General features: G+C 43.3%; 1 protein-coding gene across 1 annotated transcript in view; it reads left to right on the top strand.

Annotated features, from left to right (window-relative positions):
- The first annotated feature begins 321 nt into the window (after window positions 1-321).
- Window positions 322-16023, top strand: part of LOC137464308 (ubiquitin-conjugating enzyme E2 R2-like) — a 175598-nt gene continuing 159896 nt past the window's right edge. Inside the window, exon 1 of the mRNA XM_068175602.1 lies at window positions 322-627. Within this exon, the coding sequence (XP_068031703.1) occupies window positions 451-627 (177 nt within the window). The 5' untranslated portion in view covers window positions 322-450. The remainder of the gene's footprint in view (window positions 628-16023) is intronic.

Here is a 16023-nt window from a genome sequence, read left to right as displayed (position 1 = left end):
ATCCTTTGTACAGAAGCTACTCTTTTTTTGACTGTGAATGTCTATCAGTGCAGCAGCACGGACTGGCCGTACCCCACCCATGACTCTCACAGAAAACCGCCCCCTCCATCCCACTCATAGCTCTCCACCCAACTTTCCTTACACGACATGTGGGCCTGCCCCGTAAGGGCTGCTGCAACGCCAGGAACCACACACCCACGCATTCCACAAACGGTGTGGCGGAGAACGCTTCCCCTTTAAGTGCTCCGGTAAGAGCGGGGCGCGGCTTGCCGTGCGGCGGGGCGCGCCGCGCTGAGGTCAGATGCGAGTGGGCGCCGTCACAAAAGGAAGTAGCGGCGGCGACAGCTGTTAGCGCGGGGTTGGGGGCCTGTCGGGCAGCGCGACGGCGGCGGGGCAGCGGCCGCAGCAGCCTGGGCGGCGGGGGCCGCGCGGCCCGCGCCGCGCCGCGCCATGGCCCAGCAGCAGATGAGCAGCTCACAGAAAGCGCTGATGCTGGAGCTGAAGTCGCTGCAGGAGGAGCCGGTGGAGGGCTTCCGCATCACCCTGGTCGACGAGTCCGACCTCTACAACTGGGAGGTGGCGATCTTTGGGCCCCCCAACACCCTCTACGAGGGCGGTTACTTCAAGGTACGGCTTTTCCCCGCTCCGCCGGCGGACCGGGCCTCCCGCCGCCGCGGATGTACCGGCGAGCTGCCGCCGGGGCCTGCACCATTCCCCTCGCCGCCTGCCGGGCCTCTTTGTCGGGTTCGGAGGGGCCGCGGCGGGTTTGCGGTTACTGTCAGCTCCTCCACCCTCCGCGGGAGGGGGCCGGGCCCTACGGAAGGAGGGAAGGCAGGGCTCGGCGCCCGTAGATAGTGCCCTGCGAGCTGCCCTTCCCGCCCACTGCCGGCGGCGGGGAGACGATCTGCAGGGCAGGCTGGCTGGGGGCCTGCAGGGCCTCTTCTCTTAGGATGCCCTCTGGGAAGAGGAGGCCGTGTTATAGCTGTCTCTGTTCTGTTATTTCTAAATTTCAACCCCAAAGAAACGCAGGTATCTCATGGCAGAGAGCAAATTCTTCCCTTTCAGCCCCATATTTGTTCTCTTGGCTCTAGTCTGTGTGTGTTTATTTCAAAGGGGCTTGCCTTGATAGCTTTGTCATGTAGGCGTATCCCGTGTAGGATGACTAACTCAATATAAAAGCTGTGAGTTTTTGGTTTTTTTTTTCAAAAATGTGTGGACTACATTATTGCTTTTTATGATTTTTTCCCCCTCTGGTTTCCTTTTCTTCCTCTCCAAATTTCTAGAGGGCAGCCCTCAAAGGGTTACAGCAACACGTAATTGGTGAAGGTAGAGAAAAGCATGTCTCTGAGTCTTCCTGTTAATCCGAAAATGTGTTTGTGGTTCTCTTGTAAATACAGTGAGCAAGAAATCTGGCACTGCTGCCCCAGAAAAGGGGGGAAACTTAAATTCTCAAAACAATTGGAGGAGGAATTACATGATTTTTCTTAAAGGAAGCAATTGAAAAGCCATAGTGCCTGCAGGAGATCTGTTGCATCAGGCAGACCCCTTTCCACTTGATGTCTGCTTGGTCTCTAGCAAAATAATGTCCCCTTCAGCTCCCTTCTCCCAGGAGTTATTGTTTTAGTAAGGGCTCCTGTGTCTCTCATTTCGTGCCCTTTGATTTCTGTCAAACCGAAATAAATTTTGGGATAATTTCTTTGCTTGGCTGACATGCATCTTGGTCTCTCTGGGTGTCCTGGATTCAATTGGGATGGAGTTAATTTCTTCTCAGTAGCTGTTACAGTGCTGTGTTTTGGATTCGGGATGAGAATGGTGTTAATAACACACCAGTATGTTAGTTTTTTTGCAAAGTTGTGTTTATCCTACGTCAAGGACTTTTTTTCCTTGTCTCATGCTCTGCCAGTGAGGAGGTTCACAAAGGAAACTGGGAGGGAGCACAGCCAGGACAGGTGACCCGAACTGGCCAAAGGGATAGTCCATACCTTAGAATGTCATGACCAGTATATAAACTGTGGGGAGTTACCCAGAAGGGTGGCCAATCTGGGTTCAGGAAGGGGGGGGGTGTCTGGCATCGGTCAGCAGGTGGTGAGCAACTGTATTGTGCATTGCTTGTTTTTTCCCTTTTAATTATCATTATTTTCATTATTTACTATTATTACTGTATTTTACTTTCTTTTCAATTATTAAACTGTTTTTATCTCAACCTACAAGTTTTACTTTGATTCTCCTCCCCATTCCACCACAGTGGGATGGGGAGGGGGAGGGTTGAGCGAGGGACTGCATGGTGCTTTATTTCCAGATGGGCTTAAAACACAATGCTGGGTCAAGGTTTAAGAGCTTTGTTACACAAACCCAGAATTAACTTGTAGCATGTGAAATAATAGATTTGTGTTCCATTTGGCTTCATTATTTAGAAGGAAGGGAAGGCTTTGGCACAAGGCTTGCTTTTTGTAATGAGTTGGTGGACATGCTCCTGTAGGTCTGATAGGTATATTCTTAGACTCTCCTCCATTATTACTTATTCTGGAAATTGCTCTAGTCTTGGGATGGTAATTGGGCCATTTTTACATCTGAATGGTTTGACAGCCTCTTCCTGCACTTACATTACTCATCCATTATTTTCCAAAGAAATCATAATGGATCAAAATATTTTTGTTTGGGGACTATGTGTATGTAATTGTTCTTGGAAAGAAGTTAAAACAACCTATGAAATAATCCAGGGATGTGCATTAACAAGTGCAGACTTTAGGCAAGGTTGCCAATTGCCTTACCTCAGTATTATGAATGTGATATCTCTTTTGGTATTTTATGTCCTTGAAATGTTGTACCTTTCTTGTAAATCCTTCTGACCAGTCCTGTGATGCTTATTTTGAGAGTGGGAGATGAAGGTCTCGTGATGCCTTCACCCCTCCACAGCAGAGGAATTATCTTTCAGCATCATGGCTGAAGTCTCTCATATGTTGTTTCTGTCTCACCTTCCCTCCATGAGGAGCTGTGCATGGTGGGTTTTGTTTTGGTAGTGTTTGGTCTTTGGTTATGCATCTTAGATACTGAAAAGTGATTTTTAGATCCTTGTTCTATCACTAGGGAGAAGGAGTCCTGTGGTTCTGAGAAGTGATATTGTTGACTTACTTTGTATTGGGTCTTCATGCAAACTTTTAGATGTGTTAGACTTGGCTTGCTGAATCATTTAGAAATAAAGTTGGATATTAATCTTGTGGGGTGACTTCTATGATATATTCATAGTATATGCAAGGTGAGCACTAGTTTAGATCAGCATCTGATTTGTTTTTCAGATTTCTTGACTTGATGAAATATTTAGCTTCATCTTGTTTTGTCTTTTTAGTTTCCTAAGATTAGGTAAGCAGGATTAGAAATACGCAATCTGTAATTTTTTGTAAACTTTGTGGCAATGAGAGTTTGGGAAATTTCTTCCATTTGAGGTGTGGTTTGAGGGTAGAAACTGGAAGTACAAAGGCTTCTAGTTAAGCTAAAGTATAAATATTTTGAGAAAAGCCTGTATTTAATGTGACCTTAATAAGGTGTTGATGCTAGTTGATTGGGAATACAAATGCTTGATTTGTGCTCATGAAACACTTGAACTTTTTGACAGGTTGTTTTTTCTTGAATAAATGACTTCTATCTCTGGGTTGTTGAACTAGCTGAATAAACTGAAATGAGGGAAGTGTTCTCTTTGTACCTTTTTGACAGGAGTTACTGTTGTTAAAGGCTAGTTCAACATATCAACAGATTCTGCTTTCAGTTGCTAATCCTGTAACCAGTATTTGATAAATTGAAGCAGAAAACCTGTCCCCTGGATGTTTGTTTAAATGGTAGATTATCAGTATCTTAGTGCTGTCTACAATAAAGGTTGGGGACTTGTTAAAAATTCAAGCACAGCATCTAAGCATATTTTATAAACTAATATAGCATGCTCAGGTTTACTGCAGTACATCGTAGTTTAGGACCTCCTAGCTAGATGGAAAGGACAGCAGTCTTCAGAAACAACCACTTTGTGCAGAGCAGCTTGTATCAGTGAGGGATAGGAGCAGTCCTGAGCTGCAAGCCCCCCTCATGCAATCAGCTAAAAGTGTACATCTGCAGTGAAGGTTGTCACAAGCCCAGATGTTTCTGAATGGCTGTCCTTATCCCTGTTAATCTTTGCCTTATCTAGTGACTTTATGTAGCTATTCATTATGACTGGGAATAATGTTTTGGGCAACCCTTTGCTCAGGTTCCAGATCACCACCCTCAAGGAAGGAGTTCAGTTATTTCATACACTGATGACCTCCCATTCTTGTGCTGGAAGCCAATATTTCAGGGAAGGTGCAAGTGAGAAGTTATATAAATAGAAACTTCATTATTAGATGTGTAGTGCTGCCCAGAAGCACAGTTTGACCAAGTTTGCTCTGTCAAGGAAACAAGAAGAATGAACTGCACTGTTAGAATTTGGTAGTTCTTAGGACAATTTATTTCATAAGGTATTTTTGCTATATGAAGAAGCAAATCTTGAAACAAATGGGGGAGGGAGGAACCCAAGCATTATGCTTAGTTTTTTCAAGTAATTTGGGGGATAAATACTTGTTAAAGCATTGCTTTCCCTGCTTTTTCTAACTTGTTAACTGTGTGCTGCTTAGAGTTCTGTATTGTTGGATCTCAGTTTCTTCCAAGTGATTTGTTTTGATTTCCAAGCAACTTGCAATATGTGAGAATAATTTTTTTTTCAGATCAGTGAATTGATATGGAACTTTAAGATAACTGATGGCAAGTATGAGCACCATGCTTAAAAGTTTTGGTCTTATAAGATGCTTTCTAGAGAGCTGAAAATTAAGCAAATAGAAGTTGTAACTAGTAGAACACAACTCCACAAAAATATTTCTTGGTGCCAAGGAACAAATGTGTGGTACTCCGAGTATAAAAGCTGCCTTCTGCAGGCCTCTGCATTGCAAGGTGCTACAAAGCTTCTCTCTCAGTGTAATTAAGCTTCTATTTTTGTTTTCTTTAGGTATTGTTGATGCTAGTAAGCATCCCACCTATCTGTAGGATAGGATCACCTGTTGTTGGCTATCTCCAAAGTGAAAGAGATATTAAGCTGTCTGTAGGCAGGAAGGCAAGAAACATCTGATGTTGGTTCATGGATCATAAGCATACTTTATGATCTCTAATTCTCAGGCCTGGGGAATACCTGACTGACCCTCACTCTGCTGTTGCATGTAGGTTTTTGGATGGTTGGGTCTGTGGGACCCACAGAACCTCCTAAACTGTAGACTCTTTTGGACATCTGCCTGGCTTCAGGAGGCAACAGGCAAGATAATAATGTGACTTTTTCATGAATAGCAATGTGAAGAATTGTGCCTCTTGAGATTTCTTGCAAGTCTGTTCAAGAGAAAATAACTAAAAGCATGTGCAGCATTTAGATCTGGTTTATATTATGGAAATTAATGGAAGCTTTTGACTCTGTAGTGTTAGAAGGGTATTCTTAATATTTTGTTTGCCTGGTAAATCCTTAAGATCTCCGCTATTGCAGTGATGTTCTGCCAGTGTCTGAGTGTGGGACCACATCTGTAACTTCTCAAAAGCTCAAACATGTTTTTACCTTACTGTTTCTGAAATCATGTTTATACTGCCTGTTATTTTACATAGTGATATATTCACACTGTTTTCTTTTTAATAACACTTTAGTTGTAATCCATGATGCTCATTTTACATCTGGAGGGAAGGAAATGCCAGAAAAAAATGCTTGCAGAACTTTATTCTTTTCTTTGACATCCAGCTTGGCTGTGTAGTTTATGGCCATCATCAGATAGTCATAGTAATGTGTAGTATAGGCTAAAGAGCCAAGATATTATCTTGAACTGAAGTGTATCTGAGTTAGTTGGAAACATAGCAGTTACAGATGAACTGCAGTGTGGCTGGACTAGAGGTCATGTGACTCATAATATAGTATGTCCTCTTATAATTTGGGCTGTGTGTCATCAGATGTGTGCATATACATGCATGTACACAAAATTAGCTTCCTATTTCCAGAGTGCTACTTAATTTTTTAAAACTTAAGTGTTTTATCCAGCATTTTAAGTTAGAAGAATTGCAATTACTAAGCTGTTGTGGTAGTGACTGAATGTCTCATCTCACCAGATCAGTTTAATAGTAATTTGGCACTGTGTACCTTCTCCTGAAGCACTAGCAGCCAAGATGGACCAAATTGATTGCCTATCTCCACATTTTCTGAAATATTTTAAATGTGTAAATATCTGCCCTAAGCATCCTACAAATAGGAGACACTAGGAGGATGGATTGTAGGAGAATAGAGATAGTGTGGAAGGCAATCTTACCCCTGAGGAGTTGCAGCTGTACTAATTACCAAAGAGTAAGGAACAGCCTTGCCTTTAATAGGTCACAGCTGTGTCCAATAAGGATGGGTGTTATAAAAGAGTGGGTTAGCTGGTTGAGAGGAGAGTTGGTGTTAGTTGGCTGTGCTGCTGTGAGGAGCAAGGGTCAGGCAGTCTGCTAGGGACAGATAGGGTTAGGCGGTCGTGATAGGGATAGGAAGAAGTCAGCCAGCCATGCGGAAGAAAGAGAAAAGGAGTCAGAGTTGAGAGAAGCTGCCCCTGGGAACTCACAGAGAGAAGGTATGAAAGTTTTACAGTAAGGCAATAAACTAATGATGAGTCAGTTTCTATCCACCGTCGATTGGTGCCAAGCACTGATGCCGACAATTGATGGCCCGTACGGGGATGGGTCCTGACAGGAGAAAAATGCTAAAGCTACTAAATTGGGATGCATGTATGATATTTTGGAATCTTGCTTGACTTGAAGAAATGAAATGTGACTTTCAGACTTTCTGGATGTTTGGGATTTTTTTAATTGAGGCCATCACATGGAAAACAAGGGGAATGTAAAAGGCCTGTCTTAAGTGGGTGATACTGTAGTATTTGTTAATCCCAGAGAAGGCTGCCTGGCAAGTGGGCTGTGTCTTACTCCTTAAGGTTTTAGTACTAAAACATGACATGATGAATTTCCATTGGGCTGTTTTGTTTTCTTAAGATGAAACAAGTAATTGAGAAATTTGGGTAAAGGGCTTTTGCTTGGGAGAAGAAACTTAAGTTGATAGCAATAGGGACATGGTTGCAATAGCTATGTGACTCTTCCCCAAGTTAAGATATGTATTGTAGTTAAAGTATTTAAAGCATATGTTTTCATATTCATTGTAGCAAAATATTTGGAGGTGTTAAGATGCAAAACTCTTTGCCAGAGTATTGGAACAGCGTAAGGACCAATGATTAGTAAATTGTGCCACTTGGGTCAATTCTTGTGTGATAGACATTGTGCAAAAATGTTTGGTTTTAAATTAATCCTTAGGTATCTCTACAGCTAGAAACCTTTTGCTGTCAGATGTAGGCAAAGGCTGCGAATAATAGTCTGTTTTGCAGCACCCTCTTTGGCCTTGTCAAAACAAAAACCATGCAATGGAGTAGCTTTGACTTAAAATGCGTTCTGTGAATATGCATTTGGTCTTGCATAAAGTCTGCTTGTATAACCCTCTAATTCATGGATATAAGCTACACTGGTGTGCAAATGTTTGCTGATCTTGGCTAGAATATCTGTGAAAGCACTCACCTTTATTAAAAGAATGGGCATGTTATAATATATTGACGAAAACTGAATTTCATCTCTGTGCTCCTAATTACTTCTCTTGCAGAATATTAGCTCTGCCAATACTTGTGCCACCATAGCTGAATGCATTTCAGTGATGTGTTGAGTTTGATAGGCTAAGGCTTCTTTTATACCTTTTCCAGTGTCTTGTAGCTATTATCTAAATCCCTTCTAATTTGTTATTAATGTGGTAACAAAATGCCCATACACAAATGTTTGATGAAGGCTTTGTCAGTTCTTAATGATATAGCTACTTCAGTAAGATCTCTGCCTAATCTCTCATTTGGTTTGTTTGGGTTTTTTGTGACCATAAGTTATTAAAAATGCTAAGCAGAAAAGGCATTGAAGCTCAACTTTTGTTAAAAACTTAGATTTATATAATAGAAGAAACATTACCATCATCTATTGAATTTGAACAGTAAGTGTCAAATGGCTGTCTCTTGAGGCAACTTGTCATGTTAATAAGTCTTCTGTAGAGAATTATTTGTCACTTTTTTGAAAGACCAGTTCTTGCCATTTAGGAATGGTATCCCCCAATTTATTATTCCCACTGAAACATCTCAGACCATGCGCTGCTTGCTCCCTCCTCCTGTGGTGGGATGGAGAGGAGAACTGGAGGCACAAAAAGATCACAGGTTGTGAAATGAACAATTTATTAGAAACAGCAATAAAATAAGAAAATGAACAGTAACAACAGCAATACTGATAGAGAGAAAAACGCCACTGCCCTCTATCCCTCTAGTGCATGGCATGAGGTGGTATCTAATAACCTCAGGGTCTGGCCATGCCCCTCCTGGCTGCTGTGAAAATTAACCTTGTCCTGGCTGAAACTAGGACATTATCTACCCTTTATTCTATATCATCTATGTCATGTCCAGATCCTGCAACTTCCAAATACATATATTTCTATATGTATATATACACACACAAGCATGGGTATCATTCCCTTAGACAATGGCTGTCCTTCTAAGATGTCTGTTCAGTTCATTTAGTCCATGAATGTGGGTTCTATCTGTCCTAGATGTCTTCCAGGGAAGGAAGGCTTGTGTGCTATCAGCTGGTTGCTGCATCAGGAGCTCATAACTTGTGTATCATGGTTGTGTGTCATGGTTTGACGCTGGTGCAATGCCAGCGCCCCCATGAAAATGCACCTTCCCAAATAATTGCTGTGAGATGTGATCAGGAACAGAGCAGAGCAGGCCCAAACTTAATAACAAAAGAAAAAAACTTTATTAAACTACTACTACTATAAAAGACACACACGCTAAATCCAGGATGAAGACCCTTCAAAACACTCCTCCTCCTCCCACCCAATTTCCGACAAAACCAGAGTGAGACACCACCCAGGAGTCCTGATCAAGTTGCCACCCTTCAAATAATCAATACTCAGTCCCTCAAAGGAGAGAGAAGTCTCTCTTGCACCACAGACTCCCCCAGGAGACACAATTGCCACCCTTGTGTTTCCATGTCACACATGGCAACCACCCGGAGAAAATCTGCCAGTGTGACACTCTCCTTTCCATGGCACAGTGCTCTCGCCACTGTGCATGGACAGACTGCTCATAGGGCTCCTTTAAGGATGCTTTGCCACGGACCAAAAGAGACAACAGTTCAGCTTCTCATCTTGGGACTACAGTCCCCCCCATTTTCCCCCTGGGGCCGAGGCTCCAAGAACAGAGATCATCTTCCTGAAGACAGAGGGTATCACCATTCCCTCCTCAGCTTTTCTCTGTTCTCTCAATTCCTGTGCTGGAAGTTGCTGAAGCAGGTCTCTTTGGTTCACCACTGCATCCCCCTAAAATGCAGTCTCTATTGCAGGACAATTTGGTTCAGTCTATGGCTAACAAGAAAAGTCCAGCCAAAAGCCACTCCATCATCTCCTCCCACCTAAAGATTTCTTCTTCTAACATCTCAGGTCCCGGACTGTCTCTCTTCCTCTATAAATCAAGGAGGAGTAATATTTTACGAAGCCTTCATTTCCCAGGATAGGGTTAAAAGTCTCGGACTCCCTGGATGGCTGAAATCTCTGCCCAGAATTCCAACTCCCCCACTGGGCATCTTCCCCCCCCACACACACTCCTTCTCCTCCGCAGGCAAATTTCCAGGTGCCATCAGGCTCTCTGTTTCTTCCCTGGGGGGGTGGGGGGGGAAACAAAGGCATCTCTGCTTCTCTCCACCCTTCCGTCCTCCACAGGAGCTGGCTCAGTTCCAGTCTTTCAGCCCCTTTGGCCTGCCTCCCTCAGGCCGCATGGCTTCCCCGCCCCCACCCTGCCTGTGGCTGGGCAGGGGAGCGTCTGCACTGCACTCTGACCTAACCAAAGAGATAATTCCCCTGGGAGTTCTTGCTTTTAACCCCGTGTTCTCAGAGGTGTGTCCATGCCTTTAGTGGTCACTCCAGGTGCCAATATCCAAACCTGACCACTGATTGATTTGACTACCAACTTCCTGAGAAAATTCACTTCCGTGTCAAACCATGACCCTGGAGCAGACAATTTGAGTTATGAGATACCGTGTGCAGTGTCATTCAGTAACCAATATTATACAATTCAACACTACAGGCTGTTCTCACCCAAAAATCAAATCTCATTGAGGTACACATCATGTTTGCCCGTCCCTCTGCATTACCCACCAAGTGAACTCGAGTCTTTGAGCAAAAATAATCCCATGAATGGGTTTGCCTTTCCTTGAGGCAGGACTAATCCAAACTCTTCCCTAACACATTCCTCATAGGTACTTGGATGTTTTGATTGGGCAGGGCCAGCTCGATTGATAGGCCCTCTTGTGTTAATTAACCAGGTGGCCCTCGCTAAATGTAGATCCCAGTCTTTGAAGGTCCCACCACCTATTGCTTTCAATATGGTTTTTACCAGTCCACTGTACTGTTCCATCTTGCTATTTTACTCCTAAAAACTGAATTTCCTGGGCAGATCCCTTGACCTAACTTTGCTTTATGGCAAAACCAGCCTTCAAAAATGGATTATCTTGTCTCCTTTCTTAAAAACATCCTCTGCTGTGTTGCCCCTTATGATGATGTCATCAATGTATTACAAGTGATCACTACCTGTTGTTCTTTGATCCTCTGAGAGTTCAGGCAAGGTATTCAGCTGCCTAATTTCCTCTTGTCTCTACAGCAGCTATCCCAAAACCCCAAAAATGCCCCTTTGGGCCCTTAAAATACCGTCTCCTGATGTAACTTATGCCAAGGATGGGGTGTTGTCCTGGGGTGACTTTATGATGCTGAATTGTATCCCCATTTGTCTGTTTAGCCCAAAAATAAGTTTTGCACCTTTAAAACTAGATCTGAGAGTGAAGGAGGGGAGAAGGAGAAGCGGTAGAATGTCTGAGGCGGCTTTATTCAAAAACATAGAGATAAGAGCTTGAGTTTTCCTACCCACAGACTGTGTTGTCTGCAGCCCGGACAGTGGGAGGGAGCTCTCCTTTGCTTTTAGTTAGTTTTTTAGCTAGCTGAGGCAGAGAAGTTCCCCAGACTGTGGCTTTTGTTTTTCTTGGAACTGATCGGCCTTGCTCTGGACTGAAAACCCAGAAAGACACAGGGAGCTCACACCTGTGGCCCACTGGGGCCCAGGACACGGCATTTTCCAGCAGAGGAGGGACTGGTAAGAGACTAAGCGAGTTGAGCTACACTCCACAAAAAGGACTTTCTGAATTTGCCATCTCTTCAGAACAGTGAGTAGTTTTATTGTTTAATATTATTCCTTTTTTAATGCTTGTGAATACTTTGCATGTAAAATAAACAGGTTTTTTCTACTTTTCTCCAAGGAAATCTTTTCCTGAACCAGTTAGGGGGAGGGGCCGCTTGAATCTGCTTTCTAGAGGGACCTCTTTGGAAGTTTCCTCCCAGATTTGCCCTACACCAGGACAGGTGTTTTTGCCATTCATTCTCAGCCAGGCTCAGTTCAGCTTCCAGTACAGTCAGCTGTTGGAATCCTCCGGCCACTCCAGAAATAGAGATGGGTTTTGCCCCACTATATCTTGATGGCATCAGAGTACATTGTGCACTGGTGTAAACTAAAGCCTTATACTCCTGTTGGTCTGATGTGCCAGGCCATCAGATCCACACAGTCTAATAGATCCGACTGTCCCTTTCCTACACCTGGCTGGCCCCTCTAGTTCTGGTCATGGTATTCATTGCTCACTTGTTGTAAGTATGATGAACTGCAGGTCCCTTCAAGAGGATTTGAAGTAACATCAGCACCTTCCATTCTGTCTGAGGACCTGCCCACTGGAAACTGGAGCAGCATTTATCCTTGAAGAATTTCCCATGGTGGTTGTTCTTCCTCTCAACTCACATACCCATGGCTCCTAGGGCAGAGGTGGTTTTTCCATCCCACTTCCTCATGTCCTCTCCATGGTCATGCAGGTAAAAGCACAGGTTACCTACCTCATGGTGTGTTCCCTCTCTCTCTTAAGCAGGAGTGTGCTTGATCTTAATAGCAAAGACACTGGCCTTTACTGGCAGGGCACAGGACATTTCCTCTTTAAATTGCTGGAGGCCCTTGGACTGTCTTTCTGTGGCTGAGATGCAGGCCCACAGGGAGGAAGAGAGACTTTCCTCATATTACCAGTTGAGCAACCAAATTATCCACTTTTTGTTCTCCTTCTTTCCATGACATCACCACCAGTGAGTTGGTGTATAATGATGATGTGCTCCATAGGAACTTTCGCCACATGGGTTGTGTGCCCTAGGCTTCATCTGGATCTATAGGGGACTGCTTGTTACTTGAATCCTTATAGAGTACCTCCAGCGCAGCTAATTCTCTCAGGTACTGGATACCTTGCTCCATGGTGTTCCACTTTTCTCAGTACACTGATAGATCATCCGTGAAAAGATACCTTTCCCTCATGCTTGACTGTATTCATCTCCAGAGGCTGAGAGTTTCTGTCTTTTTCCCAATCCCCTGATCAATGCCCACATCCCAGGACAGGGATCCCAGCTGCATGGCTTCACTACCATCTAGTTCCATATCTTGGGTCATGATATCCCAGCATTAGAACAGTCAGGTCACCATGGGCTCACCCTACTGGCAGCTGAAATATTTTCACATATCATGCAGCTCACCTAGGGATAGGGATCAAATTACTATCTCTGCCCATGCCTTTTACTCTTGTTGTGAGGACCCTACTTCCTCTTAATCCCTAAGTGACCTGATTTGGTCTTGGATTTTTTCTTCTTTATAGGGCTGACTGCTACCACCATGTGTGGCAAGCACAACAACCATGGGTTGTTCCTCTGGTTCAGCTGCAGTTTGAGTGGCCACAGTGCCTGTTGCTCTGCTTTTCTCCTCCTCCCCCTGAGGGTGCTGTCTAGTAATGAGCAGTGTCTGGTAAATAGCAACCAGAGCCCAGAAAAATGAAGTAATTTGTGCCTTTCTGGAACTGCCCACAGCATTTTCCTTTCAGATATTCTTCCAGTCTAAGAGGGTTCTCTGTTTGTTCAGAGATGACCTTCAAAACCATTGGAGAAGTCCTCCAAATAGTGGCCCATTTTCTGCCACATTCCATGCCACTCATTACTATCCCACCCTTGGCAAAGATCTCTGAATGGCCTTCCTAAAATTCTCTTTCATCACTCTAAATATGGTGTGGCTGGTGATGCCTTGGAGTGGCTACCTGAAGACACGGAGACTCATGTCTGCTGGGTAAAGAACCTACCTAGAATAGAGGCTAGACAAGATTAAGAGAATAGGAGTAGGTATTTAATGCTTTGTCTCTTCAAGCCAGGTCTTATAAGCTCTCAGAGATAAGTATTATACCCTTGATAGCTCAGCTACCTCAGGTAGCATAAAAGTAGCAGGATGGCTCCTTTGACAGTGTTGGAAACAAAAAAGTTTTAATAAACGGCAAAATAAAAAAGCTCTTTACAGAGAAAAACTGAGCCAGGGCAAGAGGTTCTTGCTCCTGCTAAAACACTTCACAAAAGCGATTTACTTCTTTTGTTCTCTTCTTTTTCTAGTGAGTTGCTTAGGTGGGACTTTTTGGCTTCTGTCCAATTGGCTATCCTTAAGTTTGAGGTGAAGTCTCCAAGGTCCTATGGAGGTTTCTTTTAACCAAATTGAAGAGAGAAACTTCTGGGCTTTTTCCTTTTTAAGGAGACAAAGGGTAACTTTTTTACTCCATCAACAGGGAGCGCATTCCTACATCGATTTATTAAAGGCCTTCAGAATGTACATCTTGGGCAATTAAAGCCACTGAGAGGCACTACACCTAAGATGGATGGCAGTCATGAGTTTTTCAGACAGATATAAGTTTGGTCCATTTACATATCAGGGGTTAATCCTCCAATTACAGCTTCAGGTAATGAAGTCATATTCCCCATGTTTGCTTCCCCTGAATTCACTTTTGTTTATACTTTTCGGGGCCTGAGGCTGTGGGGTGTCCTTGTATCTCAGGCTTAGAGGAATTATTTTGTCTCACTGAAATGTGAAGACAGTTAACTAACACTTTATATTGAGTTTTGAGTTATGCACTAATGCAGTACAGGATTTGAAAAATGTAAAGGCTAAAATCTTAAGGCATCACTGGTACTGAGTAGACATAGCAACAAGAACATGCTTTCCTTAACATCCAAAAGAAATTAAAATATCTCAAATCTGTTGTTATAAACCTGAAGGAGAAAAGGGGGTAAAAGCTGGGGGGAATCATCCTCCCCTGTATCCCTACAGACTGCGTATGATTATAATGAATTCCCATAGGTAGCACCCAAAGCTGGGGCAGGTGAGCAACACTAAATATATATCCCAAAATTATCCTCATTGTCCTTGATGTTATGTTGTAAACTGGTATCCCACAGTGATGCCTCAGGTTTTAGCTTTTATATTTTTCAGATTCTATTCTGCTTTAGTGTTTAAGTCTAGGCTTCATATTAGGGGATAGTAAGCTCTCTCCACAGAATAGGTAGACAAAACAATTCCTTCTCTAGCTGGGGACCCAAGGACAGCTGATCCAGATCTCAGGCCCAAGAGTATAAACAACGGTCTGAAGAGAGAAAACAAGAAGGATGGGACTTCATGGGCTAAAGCTGTAATTGGACAATTAGCTCCAATATGCTAATGGACCAAAACTTATAAAAGTGTGTGAAAGACATATTCACTGGCCTGTGAAAATTTAAACAGTTTAATAAATGACAATAGGAGACAAAGACAATAAAGCAAAGATTATGCCCAGTTGCGTATTCATAGACCCTCATGCATATTCATAAGCTAGTTTACATTTTCCAGGAACTGTTTTACATGGCCCCTCCTTGAGTCCGCCTTTTTAGAGCATGTGTGTTTCTTGGCTGTGATTTTGGCTCCTTCTCCTTATCACTTCCAGTTTGGTCCTTGGTCCATACTTTCTTCAGATGGCAGATACTGATAGTTGGCCTATCAATAGCAGGGTCTTCATTACATGTTCACTGGATGTTATCCTGACCAAACAGACAGTTCACTCATAACTATATCAGCTACCACTACTACTGTCTAAGTTTTTGTTACTAGCAGAAATAAAAGCAAAGTTATTTTAACATTCTACATATAACATTCATCCTAATATTTGCAAAAAGCCAACAACATAATATGTATTTATAACAAGTGTGAGACCCCATGACCTGTTGTCCATTTTTTGGCCATTTTGGGTTGTGCTGCCCAAGGTGGATCTATTTGAGACCTCCTAATAAATACCTACTTTACTCTTTAGCTCTGTCTAGTCTCTGTTCTAGGTCAGCCTTCACAAGGCATCAACAGTACAGCAACAAAGCAATCCTGATCCCTCTCCCTGCTCTGAAAAGCATCATGAGGAGCACTTAGTGCATATATAGGAGTATATACAGGGTTAGGTACCACAACCATGTGAACAGAGGAAGCAACATTATAACCAGGGGCTCCATACCTATTACAAATGCTTAGATCAAATTTGTTTCCAACCTGCTCTCAGCAGATCTGTTATCTCAACCCTTTGGCCCCACACTGGGTGCCAAATAAGGCTGTCAAGGTTTAGGAATGGTATTCCCCAATTTAGTGTTCCCACTTGTCTTGGTTTGAAAGACAGGTGTCTACTAAGGAAGGCAGGAGCCTCCCTTGGAATGGAAAATATAACCCATTTCCCTCCGAATTGTTATAATTTTTGAAATCAAGGGGCTTTCAGACAAAAATATGGGAAAAGGAATAACAGTATTTACTAGTATATATAACAAGGCAAACTAAGAACAACAGTGGTAGTGACAACACACAAAGCCAGAAACCCAGTAGCAGCCTTCTCTCAGCTGTCATTTTCCCCTTTGGTGTAGTTATGGTCACAGCCGGCCGGGGCACTGTTGGCTCGCAGTCAGGAAGGTCGGGTGCGATGATTCCCCCATGGCTGAAGGAGGTGCTG

This window comes from Anomalospiza imberbis, chromosome W (genome assembly GCF_031753505.1).
Source record: "Anomalospiza imberbis isolate Cuckoo-Finch-1a 21T00152 chromosome W, ASM3175350v1, whole genome shotgun sequence".
NCBI classification, from domain to species: Eukaryota; Metazoa; Chordata; class Aves; order Passeriformes; family Viduidae; genus Anomalospiza; species Anomalospiza imberbis.
Note: the sequence above shows the minus strand (reverse complement) of the source record. Positions and strands in the feature narration are given on the sequence as shown.